This window comes from Nicotiana sylvestris, chromosome 5 (assembly GCF_000393655.2).
Source record: "Nicotiana sylvestris chromosome 5, ASM39365v2, whole genome shotgun sequence".
NCBI classification, from domain to species: Eukaryota; Viridiplantae; Streptophyta; class Magnoliopsida; order Solanales; family Solanaceae; genus Nicotiana; species Nicotiana sylvestris.
In genome coordinates, this window is record NC_091061.1 from 182,881,487 (window position 1) to 182,903,615 (window position 22,129).

General features: G+C 37.8%; 3 protein-coding genes across 4 annotated transcripts; 2 read left to right on the plus strand and 1 right to left on the minus strand.

Moving 5' to 3' along the window:
* Positions 1-897: 897 nt before the first annotated feature.
* LOC138869759 (uncharacterized) lies at positions 898-1,827 on the minus strand. Its single transcript, XM_070147421.1, has one exon. The coding sequence runs from the start codon at positions 1,825-1,827 to the stop codon at positions 898-900; it is 930 nt and encodes a 309-aa protein (XP_070003522.1).
* A 6,937-nt stretch (positions 1,828-8,764) lies between these two features.
* LOC104221737 (trihelix transcription factor DF1) lies at positions 8,765-11,214 on the plus strand. Its single transcript, XM_009772858.2, has 2 exons — positions 8,765-9,301; positions 10,035-11,214. Exons 1-2 carry the CDS (start codon positions 8,874-8,876, stop codon positions 10,780-10,782), a joined length of 1,176 nt encoding a protein of 391 aa, XP_009771160.1. The 5' UTR covers positions 8,765-8,873; the 3' UTR covers positions 10,783-11,214.
* A 2,211-nt stretch (positions 11,215-13,425) lies between these two features.
* On the plus strand, positions 13,426-21,614 carry LOC104221738 (uncharacterized). 2 transcript variants are annotated; one of them, XM_009772860.2, is made up of 9 exons: positions 13,426-13,516; positions 13,634-13,759; positions 13,835-13,923; positions 14,016-14,079; positions 15,633-15,710; positions 20,219-20,295; positions 20,391-20,457; positions 20,661-20,768; positions 21,091-21,614. In XM_009772860.2, exons 2-9 carry the CDS (start codon positions 13,706-13,708, stop codon positions 21,118-21,120), a joined length of 567 nt encoding a protein of 188 aa, XP_009771162.1. In that variant the 5' UTR covers positions 13,426-13,516; positions 13,634-13,705; the 3' UTR covers positions 21,121-21,614. The 2 variants fall into 2 exon arrangements, with proteins under 2 accessions (XP_009771162.1, XP_070001845.1); XM_070145744.1 differs by having other exon boundaries at positions 13,880-13,923; positions 21,091-21,398.
* The last annotated feature ends 515 nt before the right edge of the window (positions 21,615-22,129 follow it).

The window sequence follows — 22,129 nt, forward strand, 5'->3', positions numbered from 1 at the left end:
GGTATATCATCCTTTTCTGAGTCCATATCCGTTTGTTGCGTTGTTTCGTTGCAAGTCACAATCGTTGGTTCATTAGTAATGTTGTGTAAAATAAAGTGAATGATAGGAAAATAATAAGAGCGAGATATATAATAAACTGAAATGCTTCGATTAGATTCATAATTGTTTTGAATATCAGAGCTCTTTTCAAAATTAAAGACAATGCGAAAATAAAATCAGCTAGTAAAAAGTAAAAATGTGATGCATGGTGCTTTGGTTTAGCCTTGCTACCCCGAAGCTTTCCGGGCCCATGTGGTCCTGACCGACCAATTGGTGAGGCGTTCCCTTCGGTTCACAACTTGTATAGAAGGGCCTTCCTCCCCGTCCTCCTCGAAAATAACACTGCAATCCATATCATCATCCTCCAGGAACAGATTCTTCACAGCTGCCAATGCTTCATCTTCCTCCGACCCATATATAGTATCTGCTGGCTGGAAAGTTTGCTCCAGGTGAGGTATCGGGTACTCCAGTGGGTAGTAGCGGCCGCACCATGGCGAGTAGGTGGTCATGGGTAATGAGAAGGTTGGGAGTTATATGCTTGGTACACAGGTGCGGGATGGGAATATCTTGGTGAAGTGGGTTGATATGTGGGCGGTGGAATTTGGTATGTGGGTGAGGGTGCTTGGTAACTTGAGGAGGGTTGATATGTGAGTGGAGTTGAGGGATATGTTTGGTATTTGGTTCTTTGCGCAACCATTACGGAATTCACGTCCCTTTTCTTTGCCATGCCACCAGACTGTAAGGCTTTATTGGTGGCCTGTAATGCTTCGAGATTAGTGACCATACCATTCTTGATACCTTCTTCAATCCTCTCCCCCAACTTAATGATGTCAGAGAATTTCTGACCCTCTATTAGCATCAGCCTTTCATAGTATTGCGGATCCTGAGCCCGGACAAAAACCTGTTCATCTGTTTTTCCTCTAAGGCTGGGCTGACCTTAGCAGCTTCTGAACTCCAACGAGTAGCATATTCGCGAAAGGTTTCTATGGGTTTCTTCTTTAGATTCTGAATGTAGAACACATCTGGTGCGTTCTCTGTGTTGAACCTGAATCGGTCCATAAAATCGGATGCCATGCTCACCCAACTTGTCCATTTCTTTGAATCTTGGCTGATGTACCAAGATAGGGCATTGCCCTTCAGGCTCCTCATGAACAGCTTCATGCGGATCTTCTTGTCCCTTCCAACTCCTACCAGCTTATCACAATACATTCTTAGATGGACCCTGGGATCACCTGTACCGTCGAACATCTCAAACTTGGGAGGTTTGTACCCCTTCGGGAGTTCAACATCTGGCTGAACACAAAGATCCTCGTAGTTCAACCCCTCAACGCCTTTGCTACCTTCGACACCCTGGACCAGGCTGGCTAGCTTCTTGAGTTCAGCGGCCAAATTCCTGATAAGAGAGTCTTTATCGTCTGATTCAGATGCACCTGAGATTGGCTGGGTGTAGTGGGGTATAGTGTCCACAAAGACATGAGTATTGTGGAGGTGGTTGTTTGTGGTATTTTGCGGTTTAGGAATGAGCAGTGGAGTGTTATTGCATGTGTTGTAGGCTTGGGTGTGAGCGGGTTGTACTGGTGGTTGTGGGGTGTTCTGTGGAGGTGCGGGGTTCTGGGCATTAACATCAGGAGCGGCAAGAGTGATTGATAGGCTTGCCAAGTTCCGGACTTGGTCCAATTCCTCCCGGAATTTCAGCAATGTCTGCTCAAGATGAGCTGCAGTTCCCTTGGTAATTGGAGTATTCTGAGAAGTCTCCTCAATTTCCTTTCTAGTATTTGCATCTCCCATTTTGCTTTTGTTCTTGTTTCTGATAGGACTTGGAGGAGGAGGAGGTGGAGGGCCCTTGGATCTTGTACTGTATGGTGATGGTGACAGAATGCACGAACTAACATTTGGGGAGGGGAATAAAAATAAAGAAAAACAAAAATGTAACAAGTTAGTGTAGGTTATGAGAAGAAAATGTTGCAATATTTAAACACATTGTGCAAGAATATAAATCGCGTCCTAATTTGGGTGCCTCGTTGTGTCCGAGGTAGGCCTAGCGACAAATTAAATTTGGAGAACTTATAATGCTAAATGCCTCATTTTATTGATAAAAATAAGATGAATCCCAAAACGATACTAAAATAGCGGAAAGTAAAAATGTCACTAATGGCCATTAGCCTTATTACATTAAAAGCGAAAAGAAAGACTCCTAACTACTTGGTCCCAGAAGGACCTTCTTCAGGTTGAATGTTCTCGTTGATCAAGTCCTCCAGCTCGCACAGATTTTCCAGTAAAAATGCTATCGCCATACGTTCTCATTTGCCTTCCTCAACATTTTGACAGTCGATGACTCTTTTCCTCACTTTCCCTTCCAATTCTAGCAAGCTGTACTCCAGGTATTCTAGCTTCTCACTAGTCTTGGTGACTCTCTCTTTCCATTCCTTGATTTGGTTGCTCGATGGGAGGTTTCTCCACCAAGTCTGCAAGAGTGAAGGTATGTTTACCATACCGAAGTCAGGAACTTTGTCATTTATTTTCTACAAAACAAAAGGGTTAAGACCTCACCCCCACCGGACTCGACTATTTAATACTAATAATCAGCATAAAAAGCATTTAGTTCTCCAAATAAATGCACAGAACATGTAGGTGTCCGTTTGGGTTTCAGGGAAACCCGATGGACTTTGGACAAGGCTATCTTAATGAGTCATTATGTGGACAACATAACTGACTCGGCTAGGTTTGACCATGATGCATGCACAGTTAGACAGAGTAAGGTTTCTATTGGGGTAGTAGACAGGTACCCTTGAGCGGACAACTCAAGGGGGAAAGGCACGGAACCGTCGACTGCACCGCTGATCAAATGGTTTTACCGCAAATACGCCTTTGCCGAATTTCAAGGGTGATAATATTGGAAGAGCGCAACCACTCATTATAAGAGTTGTTATGGTATTTGTTTGGCACGAGTGGAATATGATGTTGAAGATGCAGTTACAAGAATGAAACAAATTAACATGTATTTCCACGTTTATAAGATAAATAATTGCAGTAATTACAACAATATTGAAATAGAGTAGTAAAGGGAAGCAGTTAAAGAAAAAAGAAAAAGACATGAAAAGCCAAGTCAGTTTTCGCAATGAAAAAAAATAAAGGACAATAAATAAATAAAGCGATTAATGAAATAATAAAGTCACAAGCAACATGAGATGGTAAAAGCCTAAAGAAATCCCCAGCAGAGTTGCCATGCTGTCGACGCCCCCTTTTTCTCTAACCGTGGGGTCAGAAATCGGGTATACGACATTGGGAGGACAACTCTATTCCCTTTCTAGAATTGGGTTTAGAAGTTGAAAAGTCGCCACCTAATGATTATAGTGTATTAGGACACTTTAAGAAGGGTTTGAGATGAAGAGACCAGAGATTAGGGTAAGGGCTAGAAATTATCCTAAGGGGAAGGTGTTAGGCACCCCTCAAGATCCACTAGTGTGGTTCCCGGCCATGTTATAATTGTGACTTTACAAGTAAACAATCAAGGCTCAAATAAGGATTCGCACATAACATTACGACCAAGTTGAAAATTTTCGAAGGTAAGTGAAAGGGCAGAAATTCATGAAAAAGAGATTTGAACAGTTTTACGAGAAGTGATGAAAGCAAATAAAGGGAGGGGAGTCCTAAGTTTATAATTAATATGGATCACTTCAATGCAATACCCAGCGATCACTCCTCAGAAGAGGGGTCGCACGTGATATTAGCGCATCGGTCATCATATCCATATCTACCCTTCCCACCCCGTTAAGGTATTTAAACGCGATCAGACTCGTTTACTTATTGCATGCTAGTACCCGTCCCAACCTATCAGTCCCAGGGTATCAGGACTTCTAATCCTAAAGGGGAAGGAAAGGGATATAGGCATGTATCCAAAGCCGTCTCTTTATCCAAAGTGTTTCAAAGTTCCAAGGAATCTCAAGGATTCCTAACATTGCTTACACTCAGGATACTGTTTAGAATTAGAATAGTGCAGTGCGGAATAGCCAGCCCTCAGGCATCCAAGTTCAGTGGGAGCTCAAGGGTCCCAAAGCATGTCTTGCAAGAGAGGGGCAGAACTTAGAACTAGGAGTAAGTGCAAAGTGAAAAGGAATTGGGGAGCCATAACAAATGGTGATCATACCCAGCCACAGGTGCAGACTGGCACACCCCTGACCATTTGTTTGGTCAAACAAGTTAGGAGCAGACCCTTGAGGGTCAAACCTAGGTCTGGATGGTGATTAGGACACCACCAGACTCAGGTCCAGGCTCAAGCACATAAAGGGGAGAAGGGAGTGGGAATTGATTGAGTTAGGAGGTTCAAAGAACCCAGTTCAGAGTCATAGACAGCAATATCAAAGTGTTGTTATGGCTAGAACTATACTCACATACAAAGGGGAAAAGGGAAAGGGATTCACATGAGAAGAGTACATACAGAGTTGCAGAAACATAAGGAAAGAAAGCATAACAGACTAAGATGTAAACACATGGTGAAAGAGAGAGCATGACAGGCTAGGAAATAAACACATAGTTAAGGAGGGCATTATTTAACTAAGAATGACATACCAGTTGCAAGTACTTGAATAGCAGAACACAAAAGCAAGTAAACAGCCAGAAGTCAGCAGGAGCAAAATCGAATCTTCAGCAAATACTTGAGAGTTCAAAGAGAACTCAAGAATGTTTCAGAAAGTAGAAAGAGAAGAGGAGCAGAGTGCTCAATACTAGAGGTTGAGTAGTAGTAGAGAGAGTATTGAAAAGTTCGAAGTCTTTCTGTGTATCTCCTTTTTAAGTGAAAAAGGGGTAGCCCTTTTTATAATGCAGAAGACAAGTGAGAAGAAGGTAAGAAAATAATTTTGAAAGTCAATCACACAGATTTCCCTTCAGCCAAGGGATTGATTTCAAACGGACATGACAAACAAGGAAAGGATTTTGATTTTAAATCTTTTCTAAGGCAGTATAACATGGGTAAATACATGGAAATTCATTTATGGAAATAGTTCAACATTACACGGTTTGGGCTAAATAAGGGAAGGCAATCAATCACAGGCTGGCCAAAGGCCTTTTGAAAGAAGAGAAAGTCATATAAAAACCATACAGAGACAAGAGAGAGTTGTTGCAACACTAGCAAAGAAATCAGAGTAGCAAGGAAAGTTAGGTTCATAGACTCAAAGTGAGTCTTTGAAAGAGGGTCAGGGTTCTGAATGGAACCCTAGCCCAAGCACACAACCAAGCTTGTCAAAAAACCTTCAACACTAGGGTTTTCTGACTCAAATCAGATACATAGGCGAAGAATAACAAGTAGAATAGGCTCAATAGCCTCTCTCAGAAACTCATGAGAGAATAAGCAAAGAGGAAAGCAAATTCGAAATACAGGGAATACATTTAGGCAAAGCTTTGTTGCTTAAACAAGTTCAGGAGAGACAAGTAATACAGGTTTAGGAAAACAGTAGAAGAATCATGCTTAAGGCTTTAAACAAAAAATCCAGTGAAGGCAGGCAAGGAGCAAAAGCTCAGTAAAAAATACAGTAGAGGGATATGCGAGGGAGACACATAAAGCATGCTTATAGAACCCAGTAGGAGAAAGAACAAAACACAAAAATAGAAGAACATGCGTAATAACGGCAAAACACAAGAACATAGGAGAAGACATGCGAGGAAAGAACATAAGACATAAACGAAAAACTCGTAAGAAACATGGCATATACAGATTCACACAAAGAAAAGAAGAAGAAGAAGAGACAGAAGTCGTTTTAAGATTTTTGAAAACCCTAAATCGAAACAGACTAGTTTTGAAAAAGAAAAATTGGGGAAAAGTTTTAAAACTTCGAGTATAACACAGATTTACCACAGATCTAAGAAAAATAAAAGAAAAAGGAACCTCAAACAGCTTTAGGGTAGAAACGAGAAGGCTTGGAAAGGGTCTGGTCTCGAACAGGTCTAAGCCATAGCTATGTTTTTTTAAGGCTCGAACACGTCGGAACGGAGTCGGAGAGGCCATAGGACTTCATATCTGTGGAGGATCTGAACGGGTATCGTTGAGGTCGAACCTCGAAATCTCGAGCAACCATGATTTGGGGGTGAATGGAGGTGAGCATAGGCCGTCCATAGCCTGAGAAGCCATGGACTCCGGTGAGATTTGGTCGGAGAAGACGAGGAAGATGGCTAGGGTTATTTGAGTGTTAGAGAGCGTTTGAGAGAAAGGGAGGGTTTGAGGGCGGCGGTCGAAGAGAAATGAGAGATAAGGTTAGGTCGTTCGAAATTGAAAAGGAAAGGAGGGATGAGGGTCGTTGATCAAAATGATCAACGGCCAGGATCTGAAGATACAAACGGACGGTTTAGTTAATGGGTCAGGGGTTGGGTTAAATTTGAATTGGGCTGGTCCAATTTGGGCTTGAAGTTGGCTGAGATTGAGATGGAATTGTGGTTAAAATTGAAACAAATTGAGGCTAAAATTGAAATAGCCAGTTTTTCCCCTATTATTTTATAAAAATAGTAAAAATATTTTAAAAGCAAATTAAAGGTACCGAGTTAATACATAATATGTAAACCTTTATTTAAAATATTGGGATCAATTTATATTTAAGAAAAATGCTATGAAATCTTAAAGAGGCTAGCATTGCAATTACATGCAATTTAGTTTTAAAATACCAGACGAATTTGTAAAAATATGAAAAAAAATCATGCCGACTATATTTGAGGTAATTATGAGAATAAAGTAAATTATTTTCCAAAATGGCAAGTTTTTTTTGGGAATAATTATTGGGATTTTATGATTAAAAATAGGCCATAAATTGATTTAAAAATCATTAAAATGTCAAAACCCTTTGAGGTGCTTATATATGCACATATATGTCATTTTGAAAATATATAGGGAAAAATTGGGTATCAGCAGGTACCCCCATTAAATATATGAGCGTTAATACAAATTTAATACAATAAAAATATACATAATTAACACAAATAAAAATTGAAGTTTTCCACTCGTCTTGTGAATTATGGAAAGCAAGGTATAAATTATTTTCTCGTTGTTCATTCGCCGGCGGTGATAAGTTTAAAACAAGAAAAACTCTTTCATCCGGAACCTGTCCGGCAAAAACTGCTCCAGAATAACCACCCGATGACTGGGGGTTATCTCTACTACGCACAACCTCGTTTTTTGGAACGTCTTCGACCTTCACGTACAACTCCAACATTGTGATTACAAGAAATTCTCAACATTCATCCGAAGTCCTCAGAAAATCACTCAAAGTTTCATCATCGTCGATATTAAACTACGAGTAAAAGCAACCCCTTGCGAAGTGAGGGAATACAGATATCTTCCGGTTACTTTAAATATCACTGAACGTTTCCTCACACTCATTTTTTTGCATAACAACGATATCAATTTATCGTACTCCATTGTAAGTGGCTATTTAACATGACACTGAGCAGGTAAACTGTAGCCCACAGAGTTATTCTCCATTACAACCTCACCCCCCAATATAATGAAACTCTTATTTTACGCTCTTCAGACATAATGAAAAAATGCTGGAGAATTTAACAACAATTAACGTTTCAACAAGAGTATGGAAATGGCTAGCCGCGAAATTTCTACGCTATACACTTTTTGAATGAATTTCTATACAATCATAATCTCTTTATATAGGAAATGACTAGCCGGGAATTTTTTTATATATAGCGCCCAAAAAGTGGGCACTATACACTTTTGAATTATTAAAGTCAGGAATTATTGGTGGGGCCAGGAAAAAGGTGTATAGCGCCCAAATACGGGACGCCATACATAAATTTTTATGTATAGCGTCCAGTATTTGGGCGCTATACCTGTTAGTGTCAGCTTTCTATGTATAGCGCCCAAATATTGGGCGTTATACATTAACGGCACAGTTAACGTTAATGTATAACGCCCAGTATTTGGGCGCTATATATAAAAATATCATTTTTTTACACCTATTAAGGTGCTACTTGTCCAAAAGAACCACATTTTAGTTCCGGACTCACCTTTACACTATATTTGGATCATTGTTTTATAATGTATTGTACTGGATTGTATCATTTTATGAATACAATGTTTGAATAGATTGTATCGTTTGTTGTTGTTAAATAACATTTTTGTTGTTTGTTTTGATTGTATCCTACTGTAATGTAATTGATAAATTCACCAAAATACCCCTAATTATTTTAAATAAAATTTATCAAAAATTACATATAAAACTAATTTAAGAAAATATCTTTTTACTAATTCATCATTAATTACGTAGTTTTGAAACAAGAGCAAAAACCTGGAAAAAAAGATTAACTAATATTAGAAAAAAAAATTAAAACGAAAGAAAGAGACAAAGAATCGAACAGAGACTTGGATAAAAAGAATGGGGCAAATCAATTATAGAAAAGATGGAAGAAGACAAAGTAGGTCAATAAGTTGGAGATTTGGAGTTAAAATAAAAAATAATTAAATGATAAAATAAAATTATAGAGTAATAAGTAAGGGGCATAATTGAAAAAGAAAATAGGAAACGATTCCACCACACCGAATTGTCGTTTCATAAAAATGGAGGGTTTGGTTGTTCCGAAACAATGCATTTAACAATACGATACAATTAATTTTAAATAAACAATCAAAACAAATATTATTTTGTGATAATAATACAATACAATACAACAGGTAACAACCATCCAAACAAGCTGTTAGCCAGAAAAACAACAAAAATAAATAAATAAATTTCGCCAATACGGTGATTCCTTTATCTTTTACCCCATTTTACTTTGCTTTTACCAGCCCTCCATTTTTCCCCTTCCGCCGCCGCTTTTATCTTATTTTTTTACCTTCTCCAATGGAACTCCTTACTGACGGCGACGGTCACCGATCAAACGATGTTACTACTTTCCCTGACAACAACCTTACTCCTTTTCCAGTATCCACTAACGCCGTTTATTCTCATCCAGCCTCCGTTGTTCCTCCTCCACCGGAAATCGACCACCTTCCAGTTTCCCCTGCCCGTAAGCTCCGTCCGGTACGGTGTGGAAACGGCCGTAGCTATGTCGATATGGTGGACTCCAGCTGTGACATGGACGAAACTCTGATGAACTGCAGCAGTGATTTAGGAGGGTTTTTTAGTCAGTTCTCTGCTCAAAATGTAAATACAGTCATACCGAGGGAGTGCGGCTTTGAATTCTCGACAGTTCAGCAAATGAAGTCGGTGTTTGATGCTGATTGCTTCAACTTGATCTCCCAAGCTCGTATTTTGGAGGCAGAATTTAGGTATTTTTATTTTAATAATAGCGGCATTTTCCATAATCGCCTTATTATGCTATTTGGTATGTCGGCCTTTGTGTTATTTATCGGATTAGATTATGTGAGCAAAGTTCTTCATTTAGTGTATTATCTTTTTTTTTAATATTCATTTGCAACTTAGATGATTCGTAGTTACAGTATAGTTTTAACATTCTAAATTCCAATAGTTTATTGTTGCTAATTATATTCAGTGCATAAAGTGTAGGGAGCAAAAGTAAAATACTTTAGTGTTATTGCCAGGTTCTTTATTTTCCTGTCAACGAACCCTAAGCTTTATATTTAAGCCTTATGAAACTTATTTTAGAAAAAAGTTCCTAGCTTAGACCTTAGAAGTCAGTTTAAATGATGCTACAGTATTTAGTGGATGGCTGGCTGGCTGATGTCATTTAGGGGAAAGAAAGCAGCAGTTTTTGGCTAAAGAGGTCCTGGATTTACATTGATTTTGGTTGCTTTGGAATTAACAGTTGTCGGTATTTCAAAATGTTTCAAACTTACTGCCAAAGGTCAATTTTTTTCTTTCGTCATGCCAGCAAAATACTCCAAATAGTTCTGATGAATAATGTTGCCTATAGTAATCCAGATAATTGCATGAGAACGATTTGTTATAATAATATAAGTGATTTTCTAGGAAAGATTAATTAGTCTCTTACAATTTTCTGAAGATATGAAAGGATTTGCACTTGAATTTACGTGGATGCAGCTCATCTTCAGATGACAGCGAATCATCAGAGGCAATTGAAGAACGATTAAATAGGAAGAGGAAGAGGGAAACACGGAAGAGTCTTAAATTATATCTTGAAGATATGGTAAAGAGGCTGATGGACAAGCAAGAGCAGATGCACAAACAATTAATAGATATGATAGAGAAGAAGGAACATGAGAGAATCATACGGGAAGAAGGTTGGAAGCAGCAAGAGATAGAAAGGGCAAAGCGGGATGAGGAGGTTAGAGCTGAAGAGACATCTAGAAACTTGGCCCTTATTTCTTTCCTCGAGAATCTGTTGGGTGATGAGTTCCAGATTCCAAAATCATCAGAAATGTCAAGCCGAGTTAAAGATGAAGGTGAAGTTCATGGTCAAGAAGCTGATGTTAGATCTGATCCCTGTAATAGGAGATGGCCAAAATCTGAAGTGCAAGACCTTGTATCAATTCGAATTGCTTTAGATCACAAGTTTCTTAAAGGGGCTAAAGGATCTGTGTGGGAAGAAGTAGCCGATGGATTGGCAAAGAAGGGTTACATCCGGACTCCAAAAAAGTGTAAAGAAAAATGGGAGAACATTAACAAGTACTATAAAAGGACAATAGACAGTGGAAAGGCATGTCTAAGAAACTACAGATCATGCCCCTATTTCCGCGAATTGGACATACTTTATAAGAGCCACCTACTTTCCCAAGGTACGGGAGATTGTGTGAAGAGTGAAGCAGAAAGCAAGAAGGCGGAAGAGTAAATATTGCCCAAATGCTGTTCCTGGATGTGCATGGAACTAAAGAGTACATATGATTTATCAGGTTCTCCAAATTCGAAACTTCACCTTGACGAACCAACACGATGAACTTATTGCTGCTGTGTTAATGTCATGATAGGTGTAAGCGAACCTCGTCCAATTAGATGGCTTTCTGTGGAGGGTACTGATATTCCTTGAAATGGTTGGGGGAATTCGAATTCGAAGTCAAAAAGTTACCATCTTTGCATGTTCTTGAATGCATTTTGGTAACAAGAGTTCTCCTGGGTAGTTTATATAAATTTGTCAGATTATTTCTCCAGGGTGGACCTGTATTCTCAGATCGATTTCTATAGTAAGAATGACTATATCACATGGTTTGAGAACTAATGTTCGTTTGTTCTTTCCTTACACTTTCACATAGCCCCGATTTCATTATCAGTCCTATTTCAATTCCCATAATTTATAGCAGAGACGATTTGGAATTACCGAAAAAACGGAAAGTTAACAGTCTACTTTAGCGTTAAACGCATAACAAAAACTAGAGGTAACCAAAGAAATTAGTTGAATTCATACAGGAAACAATATGAAACCCAGTAGAGATATAAGCATAGCACTCTTACTTATGGTTAACAAGTTTGTCAGGGTAAATAAGGATAATTTATTAATTTGTTGAACCTATTTAAATGGAAACATTGAACGTCACTCATTTACCAGAAGAAAAAAAACATTCAACGCCACTCTTTATTTCATTTTAAATATGTTCTTTTGTGTTAAGTTCACATCTCTACTCCTCCGGGTAGGGGTAAGGTGTGCGTACACATTATCCTCCTCAGACCCCATTAGTGGAATTTTACTGGGTTATTGTTGTTGTGTTAAATTCAAGTTATTTTTCAGAAAACTATTTCTCACAAGGAAACCATCTCTAGTGTTAGATTATCAAATTTAAAGTATGTTTTCGTGGGTTAACTTCCCTAACCCTTACTTACATGCGAAAAAGTAAATTTTCTCATAACTAACTTTAACTTTTAGATTTCATGATATTTGCTCCCTTAACACGTAGACATTATTATTAATCTTTAGTACTCAAAATTTCATCAAAATTGTTGAGTACTAGGTTTATTATTAATCTTGGATGTATGCTTTTTTTTAGAAAATATTCTTCATTTACCAACCAAATATTAAAAAATATTTTCTAAAAAAGCATTTTCCATGAAAAAGTTGGAGGTTTTAAGTCTTGAAAAGAAAGTGTAATGGTTGGCTTTAAACATAAAATCAGAGGGCAAGTCTTTGGGAAGAACAGAAGAGATTGCTTCATTTGGACAATTCCAATGTTCGAGAGGTACCCCTGAAAGAAAAAACATGAATTTTTAATGTAATCTAGCGTGTATGCTATGCTATGACCAGGGGAAAATTTATCACTTAAACTTGAGTTTGAGCTTTTAAGGTTTTTAATTTTTAATTTATTAAAATTTTGAAATTGTAAGTTTAAATTTAATATATGCGAATTGTTAGTGATTTTTGGCATATAAATTTCTAAAGTTTATCTTGAAATTATTGTATGAGTTGTATGCATCAACATTCAGCACCTATGAGAAGAAGCGCGTGTTGGTGAGACTTCAGTTTTTAATATTTGATCCCTTTATGACAATCCTTTAAAAAGAGTAAAAAGAATAGTACCTCATTTGTTTCAATTTATATGGTAATATTTAATTCGACATAGAGTTTAAAAAAAATAAAGTTTTTGAAATTTATAATTTTAAACAAATCATACATATTTGTGATGTTATAAATTATATTAATAGGTGGAAAGTGGAAAGTTTAAAGAGATATGTTTTTAAATAAGGAAGTATATTCTTTTTCAAATAAATTAAAAATATATATATAACACTACCTAGACGTGAGTCACGTGACTCATGAGGACGTAAAGTCAAGCTTTGAGCAATTTATTTATATAATTTATGTACTAGTTACCAATAATTAATTAGATACCGTAAAGACTTGTCCATTCCTTAAAATAATAGAAAAATATAAAAAGAAAAAAGAAATTCATAGCAAATAAGCCGTAGTCTGAAATAATTTATGTTCATCAACTACGATTTACAATTCGTATTCATCTAACGTGATTTATAAGATGGTTAAATTGGCTTATAAACATTTTTTGGCTTATCTACGTGTTTGGTAAACACCAAAAGTGCTTATAAGCTAAAATTACCCCATGACTTTTTAGCTTATAAGCACTTTTACTAGTTTATCCTTAATAATATTTTCTAATTCACAAAATATTTTTCCAAAAATAAATTTCTTGACTTTCTCTCCATTCCATATTCGTCGTTAATTCTTTTCTGGACAAAGAAATTTATAATTTATAATTTTTTTAAAAAAATTCTAGAGTATTTTAGTCGTTTTAACAAAAGAATAGCTTATCAATATTTTTTAATCAAATACATCAACTGCTTATTATCAATTTCAGCACTTCTATCCAAACACGTAAATGCTTATTTTCAAAATCAATTTCAGTATTTAATAACACTTCAAGCATATCAGCTATTTACAATCAAGCTAATCCAAACTGCTCTAAGTCGCATTCAGCTAGATCGACAGTTGTCACCCGATTTATAAGTCGCATTTCGGTAACGCTATTTATAAATGCATTCGCACAATGCAATTTATAGAAACATACTATAAATCGCAATCACAAAAACAGTTTATAATTTAAAATCGCCTCTTCATGCGATTTGTAAGTGGTTGGGATTTATATCAATTCGTGCAATGATTTATAAGTCGCCATTAACGAATGTGACGTATAAATTGAGCAATTTATAAGTTTTTTTTTTTTTTTTGAAATGATATATAGACATTTTCCGACTCCACCATCGCCATTGGTGAAGTAAATCGGTGTTGGGTTGAATCGATCTAGGGTGGGAAAATGAAGCAGTACACAAACGTCATCGACAGACCCCTCAGCAAGGGCAAGCAAGAGGTACCCTTGAGCAAAAAATGTTTTCTTTCACTAAAAGTAGATTTGTTTGTAGAGAAGTGGTTTGATTCTTTGCAGGTGAGTTTGAGTGGTTTTGCATTCTTGTTTTCTGAGCTTGTTCAGTACAATCAGACCCAAGTTGACAATATTACTCAATTGGAGACTAGGTACCCACCCAATGCTCTTTCTACTACTCCCATTACTACCTTTATATTAATTCCTAAATGTTTGCCCTTCTCCTTTTAATACATAAAAAAAGGTTAGAGGACGCTGGTTATGCTGTTGGAGCACGGATTCTAGAACTCCTCTGCCACAGGGAAAAGGTAATGTAATTCTCGGCCTGCTGCTTTTAATGTTGATTGGGGGAATTAAGTGGTTTAGGAATGAGAGCGAGCAACAGAAAGTTTACCTTCCATATGGCGCACCAGACTCTTTCCTTAATTGCTTTCTGTCCAAATCCAATGTACAATTTTCTATAGTCAGGACATAGTTATTTTTATCTAGTAGGTACATAGTTTGTTGTTGACTTTCATTTTGCTTCACGTTCATAGCATGTTGGTCTTTTAGTGAAAATGAAATGGATACAAATTTATGTTACAATGGGGTTTGAGGACCATCTCGAATATGGTTCTTTTGCATCACAACTGCTATATATCACTTTTGATCTACGAGGAAATCTCAATTGAAATTTAAATCATTTTGCTTCTTGATGCTGCTAGATGAACACATGCAGCTACTCATGTTAATGCAGCAGAAAGTATATTAGCTTTTGATATTTGTTGAAGAAATAGGGAATTTGGAGAATCGAATATCTTGGGGCACAAATGAAGAAAAGGCAACTAGGCAAATTGACAATAAAAGCGGTGATGAGGCAACACAAACGCACAGAGAAAACAAGAAAGTTATCGAGAACTGAGGCAACTGAAGTATGGTGTCAAATATAATAATTGAAATTGAAGCAAAAAGAAAATAAGAAAGATGTTAGTCGTTAAATGGCTACGAGCTCCTACTGAAGGTTTTGGATTTGTTCTGATCTGGTGTTCTTTTTTAATAGGGCTCAGTAGTCAATTACTCTGTAGACTTCTCTTAAACAGATACATTTACCCCCTCCGTTTCAATTTAGATGATGTAGTTTGACTTGACACAAAGTTTAAGGAGAAAAAAAGACTTTTGAAACATGTGATGCTAAAAGCTTAAGGGGCAAAAGCTTAGTGGGACTATGATATTTGTATGGCTATAAAAGCTTCTCATTAAGGGTAAAGTGGGTAGAATGAAAAGGTTAAAGTTAAGTTGTTTCTAAATATAGAAATCTGTCATTCTTTCTGGAACAGACTAATAAAGAAAGTGTGTCATCTAAATTAAAACGAAGGGAGTACTGTTTAAGAATTGCCTACTCTTGACTGCAATTCTCTTATTAGCTTGGAATGAAAAGAAAAACAAATATTACAGCTGATCACTTTCCTAGCATATCTGTATGCAACTATCCTTCATACTCTTTCGCTGAAATGGCTTCTTCGAAACAATGCACTGAAAAACAGCTAGACTATGGTGAATTTATCTTGTCACTCGTGACTAGGTCTCCAAAAGAAATGAGAATATGTTCTGTTAAGCACATATTTTATTCTACCTGCATCGGCTATGGAAAAGTTAAGAATTTGAGGTTTACTCATAAAAAAAATTTGGAATGTAAGGTAAAAAAAGGAAACCTAGTGGCTTAGGTTCAGTGGTGCTCCCACGGCTATATATTCTTCCTGAATAATGTCAGGCCACTTTCATTTTTAATGTTTAAGCAAGCAAAATGATGGTTATTTTGTAATATGAGTTTCATTTTTTATATTGATGTAGTAATGGTTCTGAAATCTTCATAATGCTGCAGGGAAACAGAAGAGAGACACGGCTTCTTGGTATTTTATCATTTGTGCATAGTACAGTATGGAAAGTTTTGTTTGGGAAGGTCAGATTTAGCCTTTGTCTTCTTTTTGTCTTCCTTCATTTGCTTAAAAAGCACTTCATTTCTCTTTTGCTTCAATCCTTTTTTTGCTTTCCGATGCCGTGCTTAAGATTCATTTTTTCTTTTGGGTTTCTTATTTATTTCTGTTTATGTAGCTTGGTGTTTAGGGCGAGGAACTGCTACTTACTTTGGCCTGTGGTTCTGTAGTAAAGTAGAAACCATAGCTGTTTGCCAAGTTAAGTCATTTCCTTCTAGTAATAATACTTGTATCTTCATCCATGTCTTCAAGTAACTTATCTATTAGGAAGGACGGTGAAGAATGAAGACACATCTGCCCCTCACCCAGTACCCAAGGGTGCGGGTGAGCTAAGGATAATACCAACATTAGTGAAGGATTTGATTGGAGCCCTGAGTTTTAGCAGAGGTAGATAAAAATAGGGTGCCAAAAGACCTTATTGGTAAATGAACAGGAGAGACGTTCTCCATTTCTAAAACTAGTGTTGACTATGCTATTCTACATCTTGGCTCTCCTTTAGCTATATTGTGATTGTGAGAATAACTCTCAACCTCTCTTGCTTTCCTGTCTTCTCAAGAAGCAGTTTGTGCTCTGTCTAGGATCTCTTTTCAATTCTATTTCAGCTTCACTTCCGAAACAAAAAAGACAGAAGACCTTTTCCTCTTCTTTTTTTTTTGTGTGCGTGTGGTGGGGTTTTATTTTTTTTTGGTGGTGTTTGGGCGGGGGGTTGGGGGGGGGGGTGCACATGTGTAACAATGATGTAATTTAAATGGATTCTATTTCAACATTCTGCTCGTTGAAATTCTTTAGCATCCCAAGTTTTCCTTGAAGCTGTTTTGATGTTATTTCTTAATATGTTCCAAACTTGTTATCTTATATCTACTTCCTTCATATTACAAGAATATGCCATTCATTAATCATTTTGGAAATATCTGCATGTCGACTGGAAGCAAATGTTTTCCCTACGTGGATGGCAATGTGGCTGAACTATTTTAAAAAAATGTACATGGGTGGCTGAGGAGAATTACCTAGCTTGGGGAATAAGGGAAACTAAGTGTGTTTGTTTGGAGGTTTATAGCGAGCTCACACAATGTCACGATCCGGATTTCCCATCCTTGGGAGTCGTGATAGTGTCTACTAATGTGAGTTAGGCAAGCCAATCCTTAACTGCTTACTTCATTAATAATTTACTTCTTTTAACAATTATCAGTAATAGCATGAAAACAGCGGAATTAAATAAATAAGCGAAAGACCTAAATTAAATAAGCTGAACAATAATGCGAAAGTCAACATATGCCTCTACCCAAGAACTGGTGTCACATCACTCGCGAACTACTAAGAGTACTAAATACAACCGTTTGAAAGAAATATAGCACTGTTTGTCTCGAATACATGAGATAACAGAATGGAATATAAGATAGAGGAGACGCCGGGCCTACGGACGCCTGCAAGGCTACGTCGGTGTCTTGGTGGACTGAAGGCTGGCTCTCGCGCTACTGCTGTTGTCCAATACCTGGATCTGTGCAAAAGAGCACAGAGTGTCGTATCAGCACAATCGACCCCATGTGCTGGTAAGTATCTGGCCTAACCCTGGTGAGGTAGTGACGAGGCTAGGACCAGACTCCAGATAAACCTGTGCAGTTATATGACGGAAAAAGTAAACAGGTAATAAGTAATCAAAACTGGGGAAGGGGAACATGCTCCGGGGGTAGCAGATAAAGCAGAATATCAAAGAATAATAAGGAAACTACAATTTAACTTCTAACACGGATAAAAAGAAATAAGGCAACTTTCACTTTTAGTTTCATCTTGTTGCAGGCGTGCAACCCGATCCCATTTCATCATATCTTGTGGTAAGCGTACCACCCGCTCCCATTTCATTCTATCTTGTGGTAGGCGTATTACCCGCTCCCATTTCATTATATCTCGTGGTAGACGTACCACCCGCTCCCATTTCATTATATCTCGTGGTAGGTGTACCACCCGCTCCCATTTCATCATATCTCGTGGTAGGCGTACCACCCGCTCCCATTTCATTCTATCTTGTGATAGGCGTACTACCCGCTCCTATTTCATTATATCTCGTGGTAGGCGTACCACCCGCTTCCTTTTACATTTCATCACACAATCACAAGAAATTCCGGCAAGGGAACATAAGTAATATAATAACTTCCCGGCAAGGGAACAAAAGCAATATAATAATTTCCCGGCAAGGGAACAACAATATCGAAATAGTCATCCCGACAAGGGAGAATCAGCTATAACCAATCTCACTTAGCTGGTACTCAGTTTGATTAATGGAAATGCTCAATCATAGAAGATCATTAATTAAAGCATACAAATTGTCATTCAAGAACACAACTTTCAATTTAAGACCCACGGTCATGCTTGACATCGACATATAGATACTCGTCACCATGCCTATACGTCGTACTCAACAAGAAGCAAGTAGCAAATATGACTCAACTTCTAATCCCTCAAGCTAGGGTTAGACCAAACACTTACCTCAAACTTCCACGGCCAAATCAATCCTCAATTACCGCTTTTTCTCTCGAATTTAGCTCCAAATCGATTGTATCTATACAATAATGACTTCAATACATCAATAAATGCTAAACAATGCGAACCCAATGCCTAATTATAGCTTTCCAAGCATTCATCCCAAAATCCCAAAAATCGACCCCGGGCCCGCTTGGTCAAAACATGAGGTTCGGACCAAAATCAAATCACCCATTCACCCACGAGCTCGAATATATAATTTGTTTTCAAATTCGACCCCATAACGAGGTCTAAATCAAGAAAAATCAAAAAGCCCTAACTCTACCCAATTCCCTAATTTCTACCCTTAATCATATGTTTTAGGCCTAGAAATTCAATAGATATTGATGAAAATGGAAGAAAACGAGTTAAAAATTACTTACCCAAGAAGTTTTGATGAAAAAGTGCTTCAAGGATCGCCTAGGAGCTTTGGAGAAGAAGAAGTTTTGTAAGAGTTTGAAAAATCCCGTAAGTATTCTGTTTTGGGTTTTTAAAATAACTGGGCAAAATGACTCTTCGCGTTCGCGATGGGTCAGGCTTTTTGGCCTTCGCGTTCGCGGATAGAGGCTCGCGTTCGCGAAGCTGTAGCTCCTCGAGCCCTCGCGTTCGCGTCCTTGGGGCCGCGTTCGCGTAAGGTGTTCTACTCATTCCCCTGCCCAGGCACTTGGCCTTCGCGTTCGCATAGCCAGGAACGCGTTCGCGAAGGTCTAGCCCCCCGCTGCCTCGCGTTCGCGACCTGGTCTACGCGTTCGTGTAGAAGGGAATTTCCTTCAGCAAATTTACTCATCGCGTTCGCGAGGGTTCTCCCGCGAACGCGAAGAAGACCATACCAGAACTGGAAACCTGCAACTTTCATAAGTCTAGAACCACTCCGAAACACCTCCGAAACACTCTCGAGCCCTCGGGGCTCCTGACCAAACACACGTACTAACTCAACAACATCATACGAACTTATCCATGCGATCAAATCGCCAAACTTCAAGAGGTTTTCCAAAAACTTCATCAAGTTCAAATTTAAGATTTAAAGTCCGAAACACGTCAAACGACTTCCGATTTTAACCAAACTTTACATGAATGACTTAAACCATATATAAGACCTGTACCGGGCGTCGGAACCAAAATACGGGCCCGATACCATCGCTTTCTAATCAGATTTCATTTCAAAATTCCTTAAACATTTTCAGAAAATAATTTTACTTAAAAATTCATTTCTCGGGCTTGGGACCTCGGAATTCGATTCCGGGCATACGCCTGAGTCCAATATTTTCCTACGGACCCTCCGGTACCGTCATATCACGGGTCCGTTTACCCAAAATGTTGACCGAAGTCAAATTTATTCATTTTAAACTCAAAACTTAGCATTTTTCACAGAATTTCATATTTAAGCTTTCCGGCTACGCGTCGGACTGCGTACGCAAATCGTGGCGACTCTAAATGAGGTTTTCAAGGCCTCGGAAGCACAGAATGGATAAGAAAACAGGTGATGACCCTTTGGGTCGTCACACACAACCAATATTTTGAGCTTGTATCAGTTAATCTTTACTATAAGCATCTGCTTTAGGTTCTAGTGGTTTTGTTATAGGCCTATCTGTTGCTTCGCTTTCTGGTGGTTCTGGTTTAAGCCTGTCTGTTGCTTCACTTTCTTACTCAATGGTTGAATTCATTGTTACTGCAAGGTGATCTTGCCCCAAAGTCTATGAAGTTTTTGATTAGCAGGTTGTTGTTTTTATAGTGTTCACTGACATTTTTGACAATGTCATCTTTACATCCCTTAAAACCAGACCTTAATTTTATAGAAAGGAGAACTCAAGGTATATACCTTTTGCAGTTAATGGCTTTTCATTGATGTGCTCCTTTGAATTGAGTTGCATCATGGTATCAAGCTCTTGTAGCCAGTATTTACATTCAATCTCGAAAATCATTCCACTGGTGAATAATATTAACTTTTCTATACCAGGTTGCAGACTCACTTGAGAAAGGCACCGAACATGAAGATGAATATATGATTAGCGAGAAGGAGCTCCTTGTCAATAGGTAATATTTACTGAGTCAGTCTGAATGCTTGTTATCATCTACCTGCAGGTCTCTCTCAAATTTGATTTGTAGCTAATTTGCACTTTGCATTCTAGATTTATTTCTATTCCAAAAGATATGGGTGCTTTCAATTGTGGAGCTTTTGTTGCTGGAATTGTAAGGGTAAGAAAACCATCTGACTTTGCTTTAACAACAATGCACTAGAGCTGTTTTTTTACAAGTAGGCAAAATAATTTATTCATTGAAGAACCAATACATAGACATGCTGGGAAGGTACAAAAGATGCAGCAGAGTCAGCCCTCATCTATTCCTTTAGTGAAGATGTCTTAGAGCTATTATTTATCTTCTTTCTTTTTTCTTTGAAGGGTGTGCTGGAAAATGCAGGTTTCCAAGCTGTGGTGACAGCACATTTTGTTCCTGTAGAGGGGCAGCAGCGACCACGGACAACCATTTTGATAAAGTTTGCTGAAGAGGTAATCACTTTGTATACGGGTATTTTTGCCCATTATTAATAATATTTTCTTGATTTAAAAAAAAAGGGATATTTTAGTTCAAATACAATTGTTTGGAGCTGTTCTGAGTTTCTAGTTCTATTTTTTTCACACAAAGCCAAGCCTGGCTATTTAAAGAATGACGTTCAACCATGATTACTTAAGTAGGAAGCCATTGTAGTCTCACCATGTACATCGTAAAACTTAATTTCTATGTTTCTTACTATTTACAAAATAAGGTTTACTGGAAGTTCTGTCCTTGAAAATCTTACGAGGAACTCTGGTGCTATGTTGGCTTGTGCAGGTACTAAGGAGGGAAGCAAGGCTAGGTTAATGTTTATTTGTCCCATAATTGGTCCAAAATTCTTTAACCACCTAACGATGATATGACAAGAGGATGATCGCCATACTCATAATTTTCATTTGAATCCTGAGATGCAATTGCCGCTTGTGGTACTTTTACCCATCTGATCCTTAAGGCTCTGCTACTATATCAGACGGGAACAAGTACAGTTCATTTTGGTGTGAAATATTGTTAGTTTGAGAATATATTGTGAATCCATGTAGTTGATGATCTGTGGGTGCAAATTACCAAATGCAAGTTTGAGTGTTCGGGCTTGTTTGATCCATCCTCATTCACCCTTCTTCTTTCTTCTTTGCTGCTGACTTGTATAGAAGCTCCCAAACTTCCCTCTTTGTTCTTCTTTATTCAGTAACATGTAGAGTACTTAGAATATATGCACTTGAAAATAGAAATAGATGCTATCAACTGTTACTGCTGTGGCGGAATGGTTATGAAAAATTATTCCAATGTGAGTTGGTTATGTACCTGGGGTCTACAGATTGTCTAGTAATAAAGACAATGTCACATCAGAACTTCGAGTGCTGCACCTATTGCAACATTTTAATGCTACAACCATCTTGTGGTAAAGGTCTTTCTATATATGCATATGCATACTAAACATAACATCAAGCTAAGTCAAGAATGTATATTTCAAATCTTTTTCTTTTTTACAAGTTGGAGTTTGGAACTGAACCATAAAGGCTGAAAGTTGAATGTTAGAGAGCGAATAAATACTGAAAGTTTGGGTTAAATTTTAGTGGGATGGTAGGCCAACAAATGTAGGACAATGGTCTTGCTCCGATTGAAGTAAATGCCCTTGTTCTGGCTGTAGCATAATACAAGCTATTATGTGAACTATTGCACATGCTTTCGATGCATCCAATGTGAGGTCTTGGTATCTGGCTACGTAGTGACAAGATTCTTTTGCTGTTTCAAAGATGTTCAGGTGTCATGGAGACTAAAGTAGTTACTATTGGAGCAAGGAAGAATATTAGCTAAG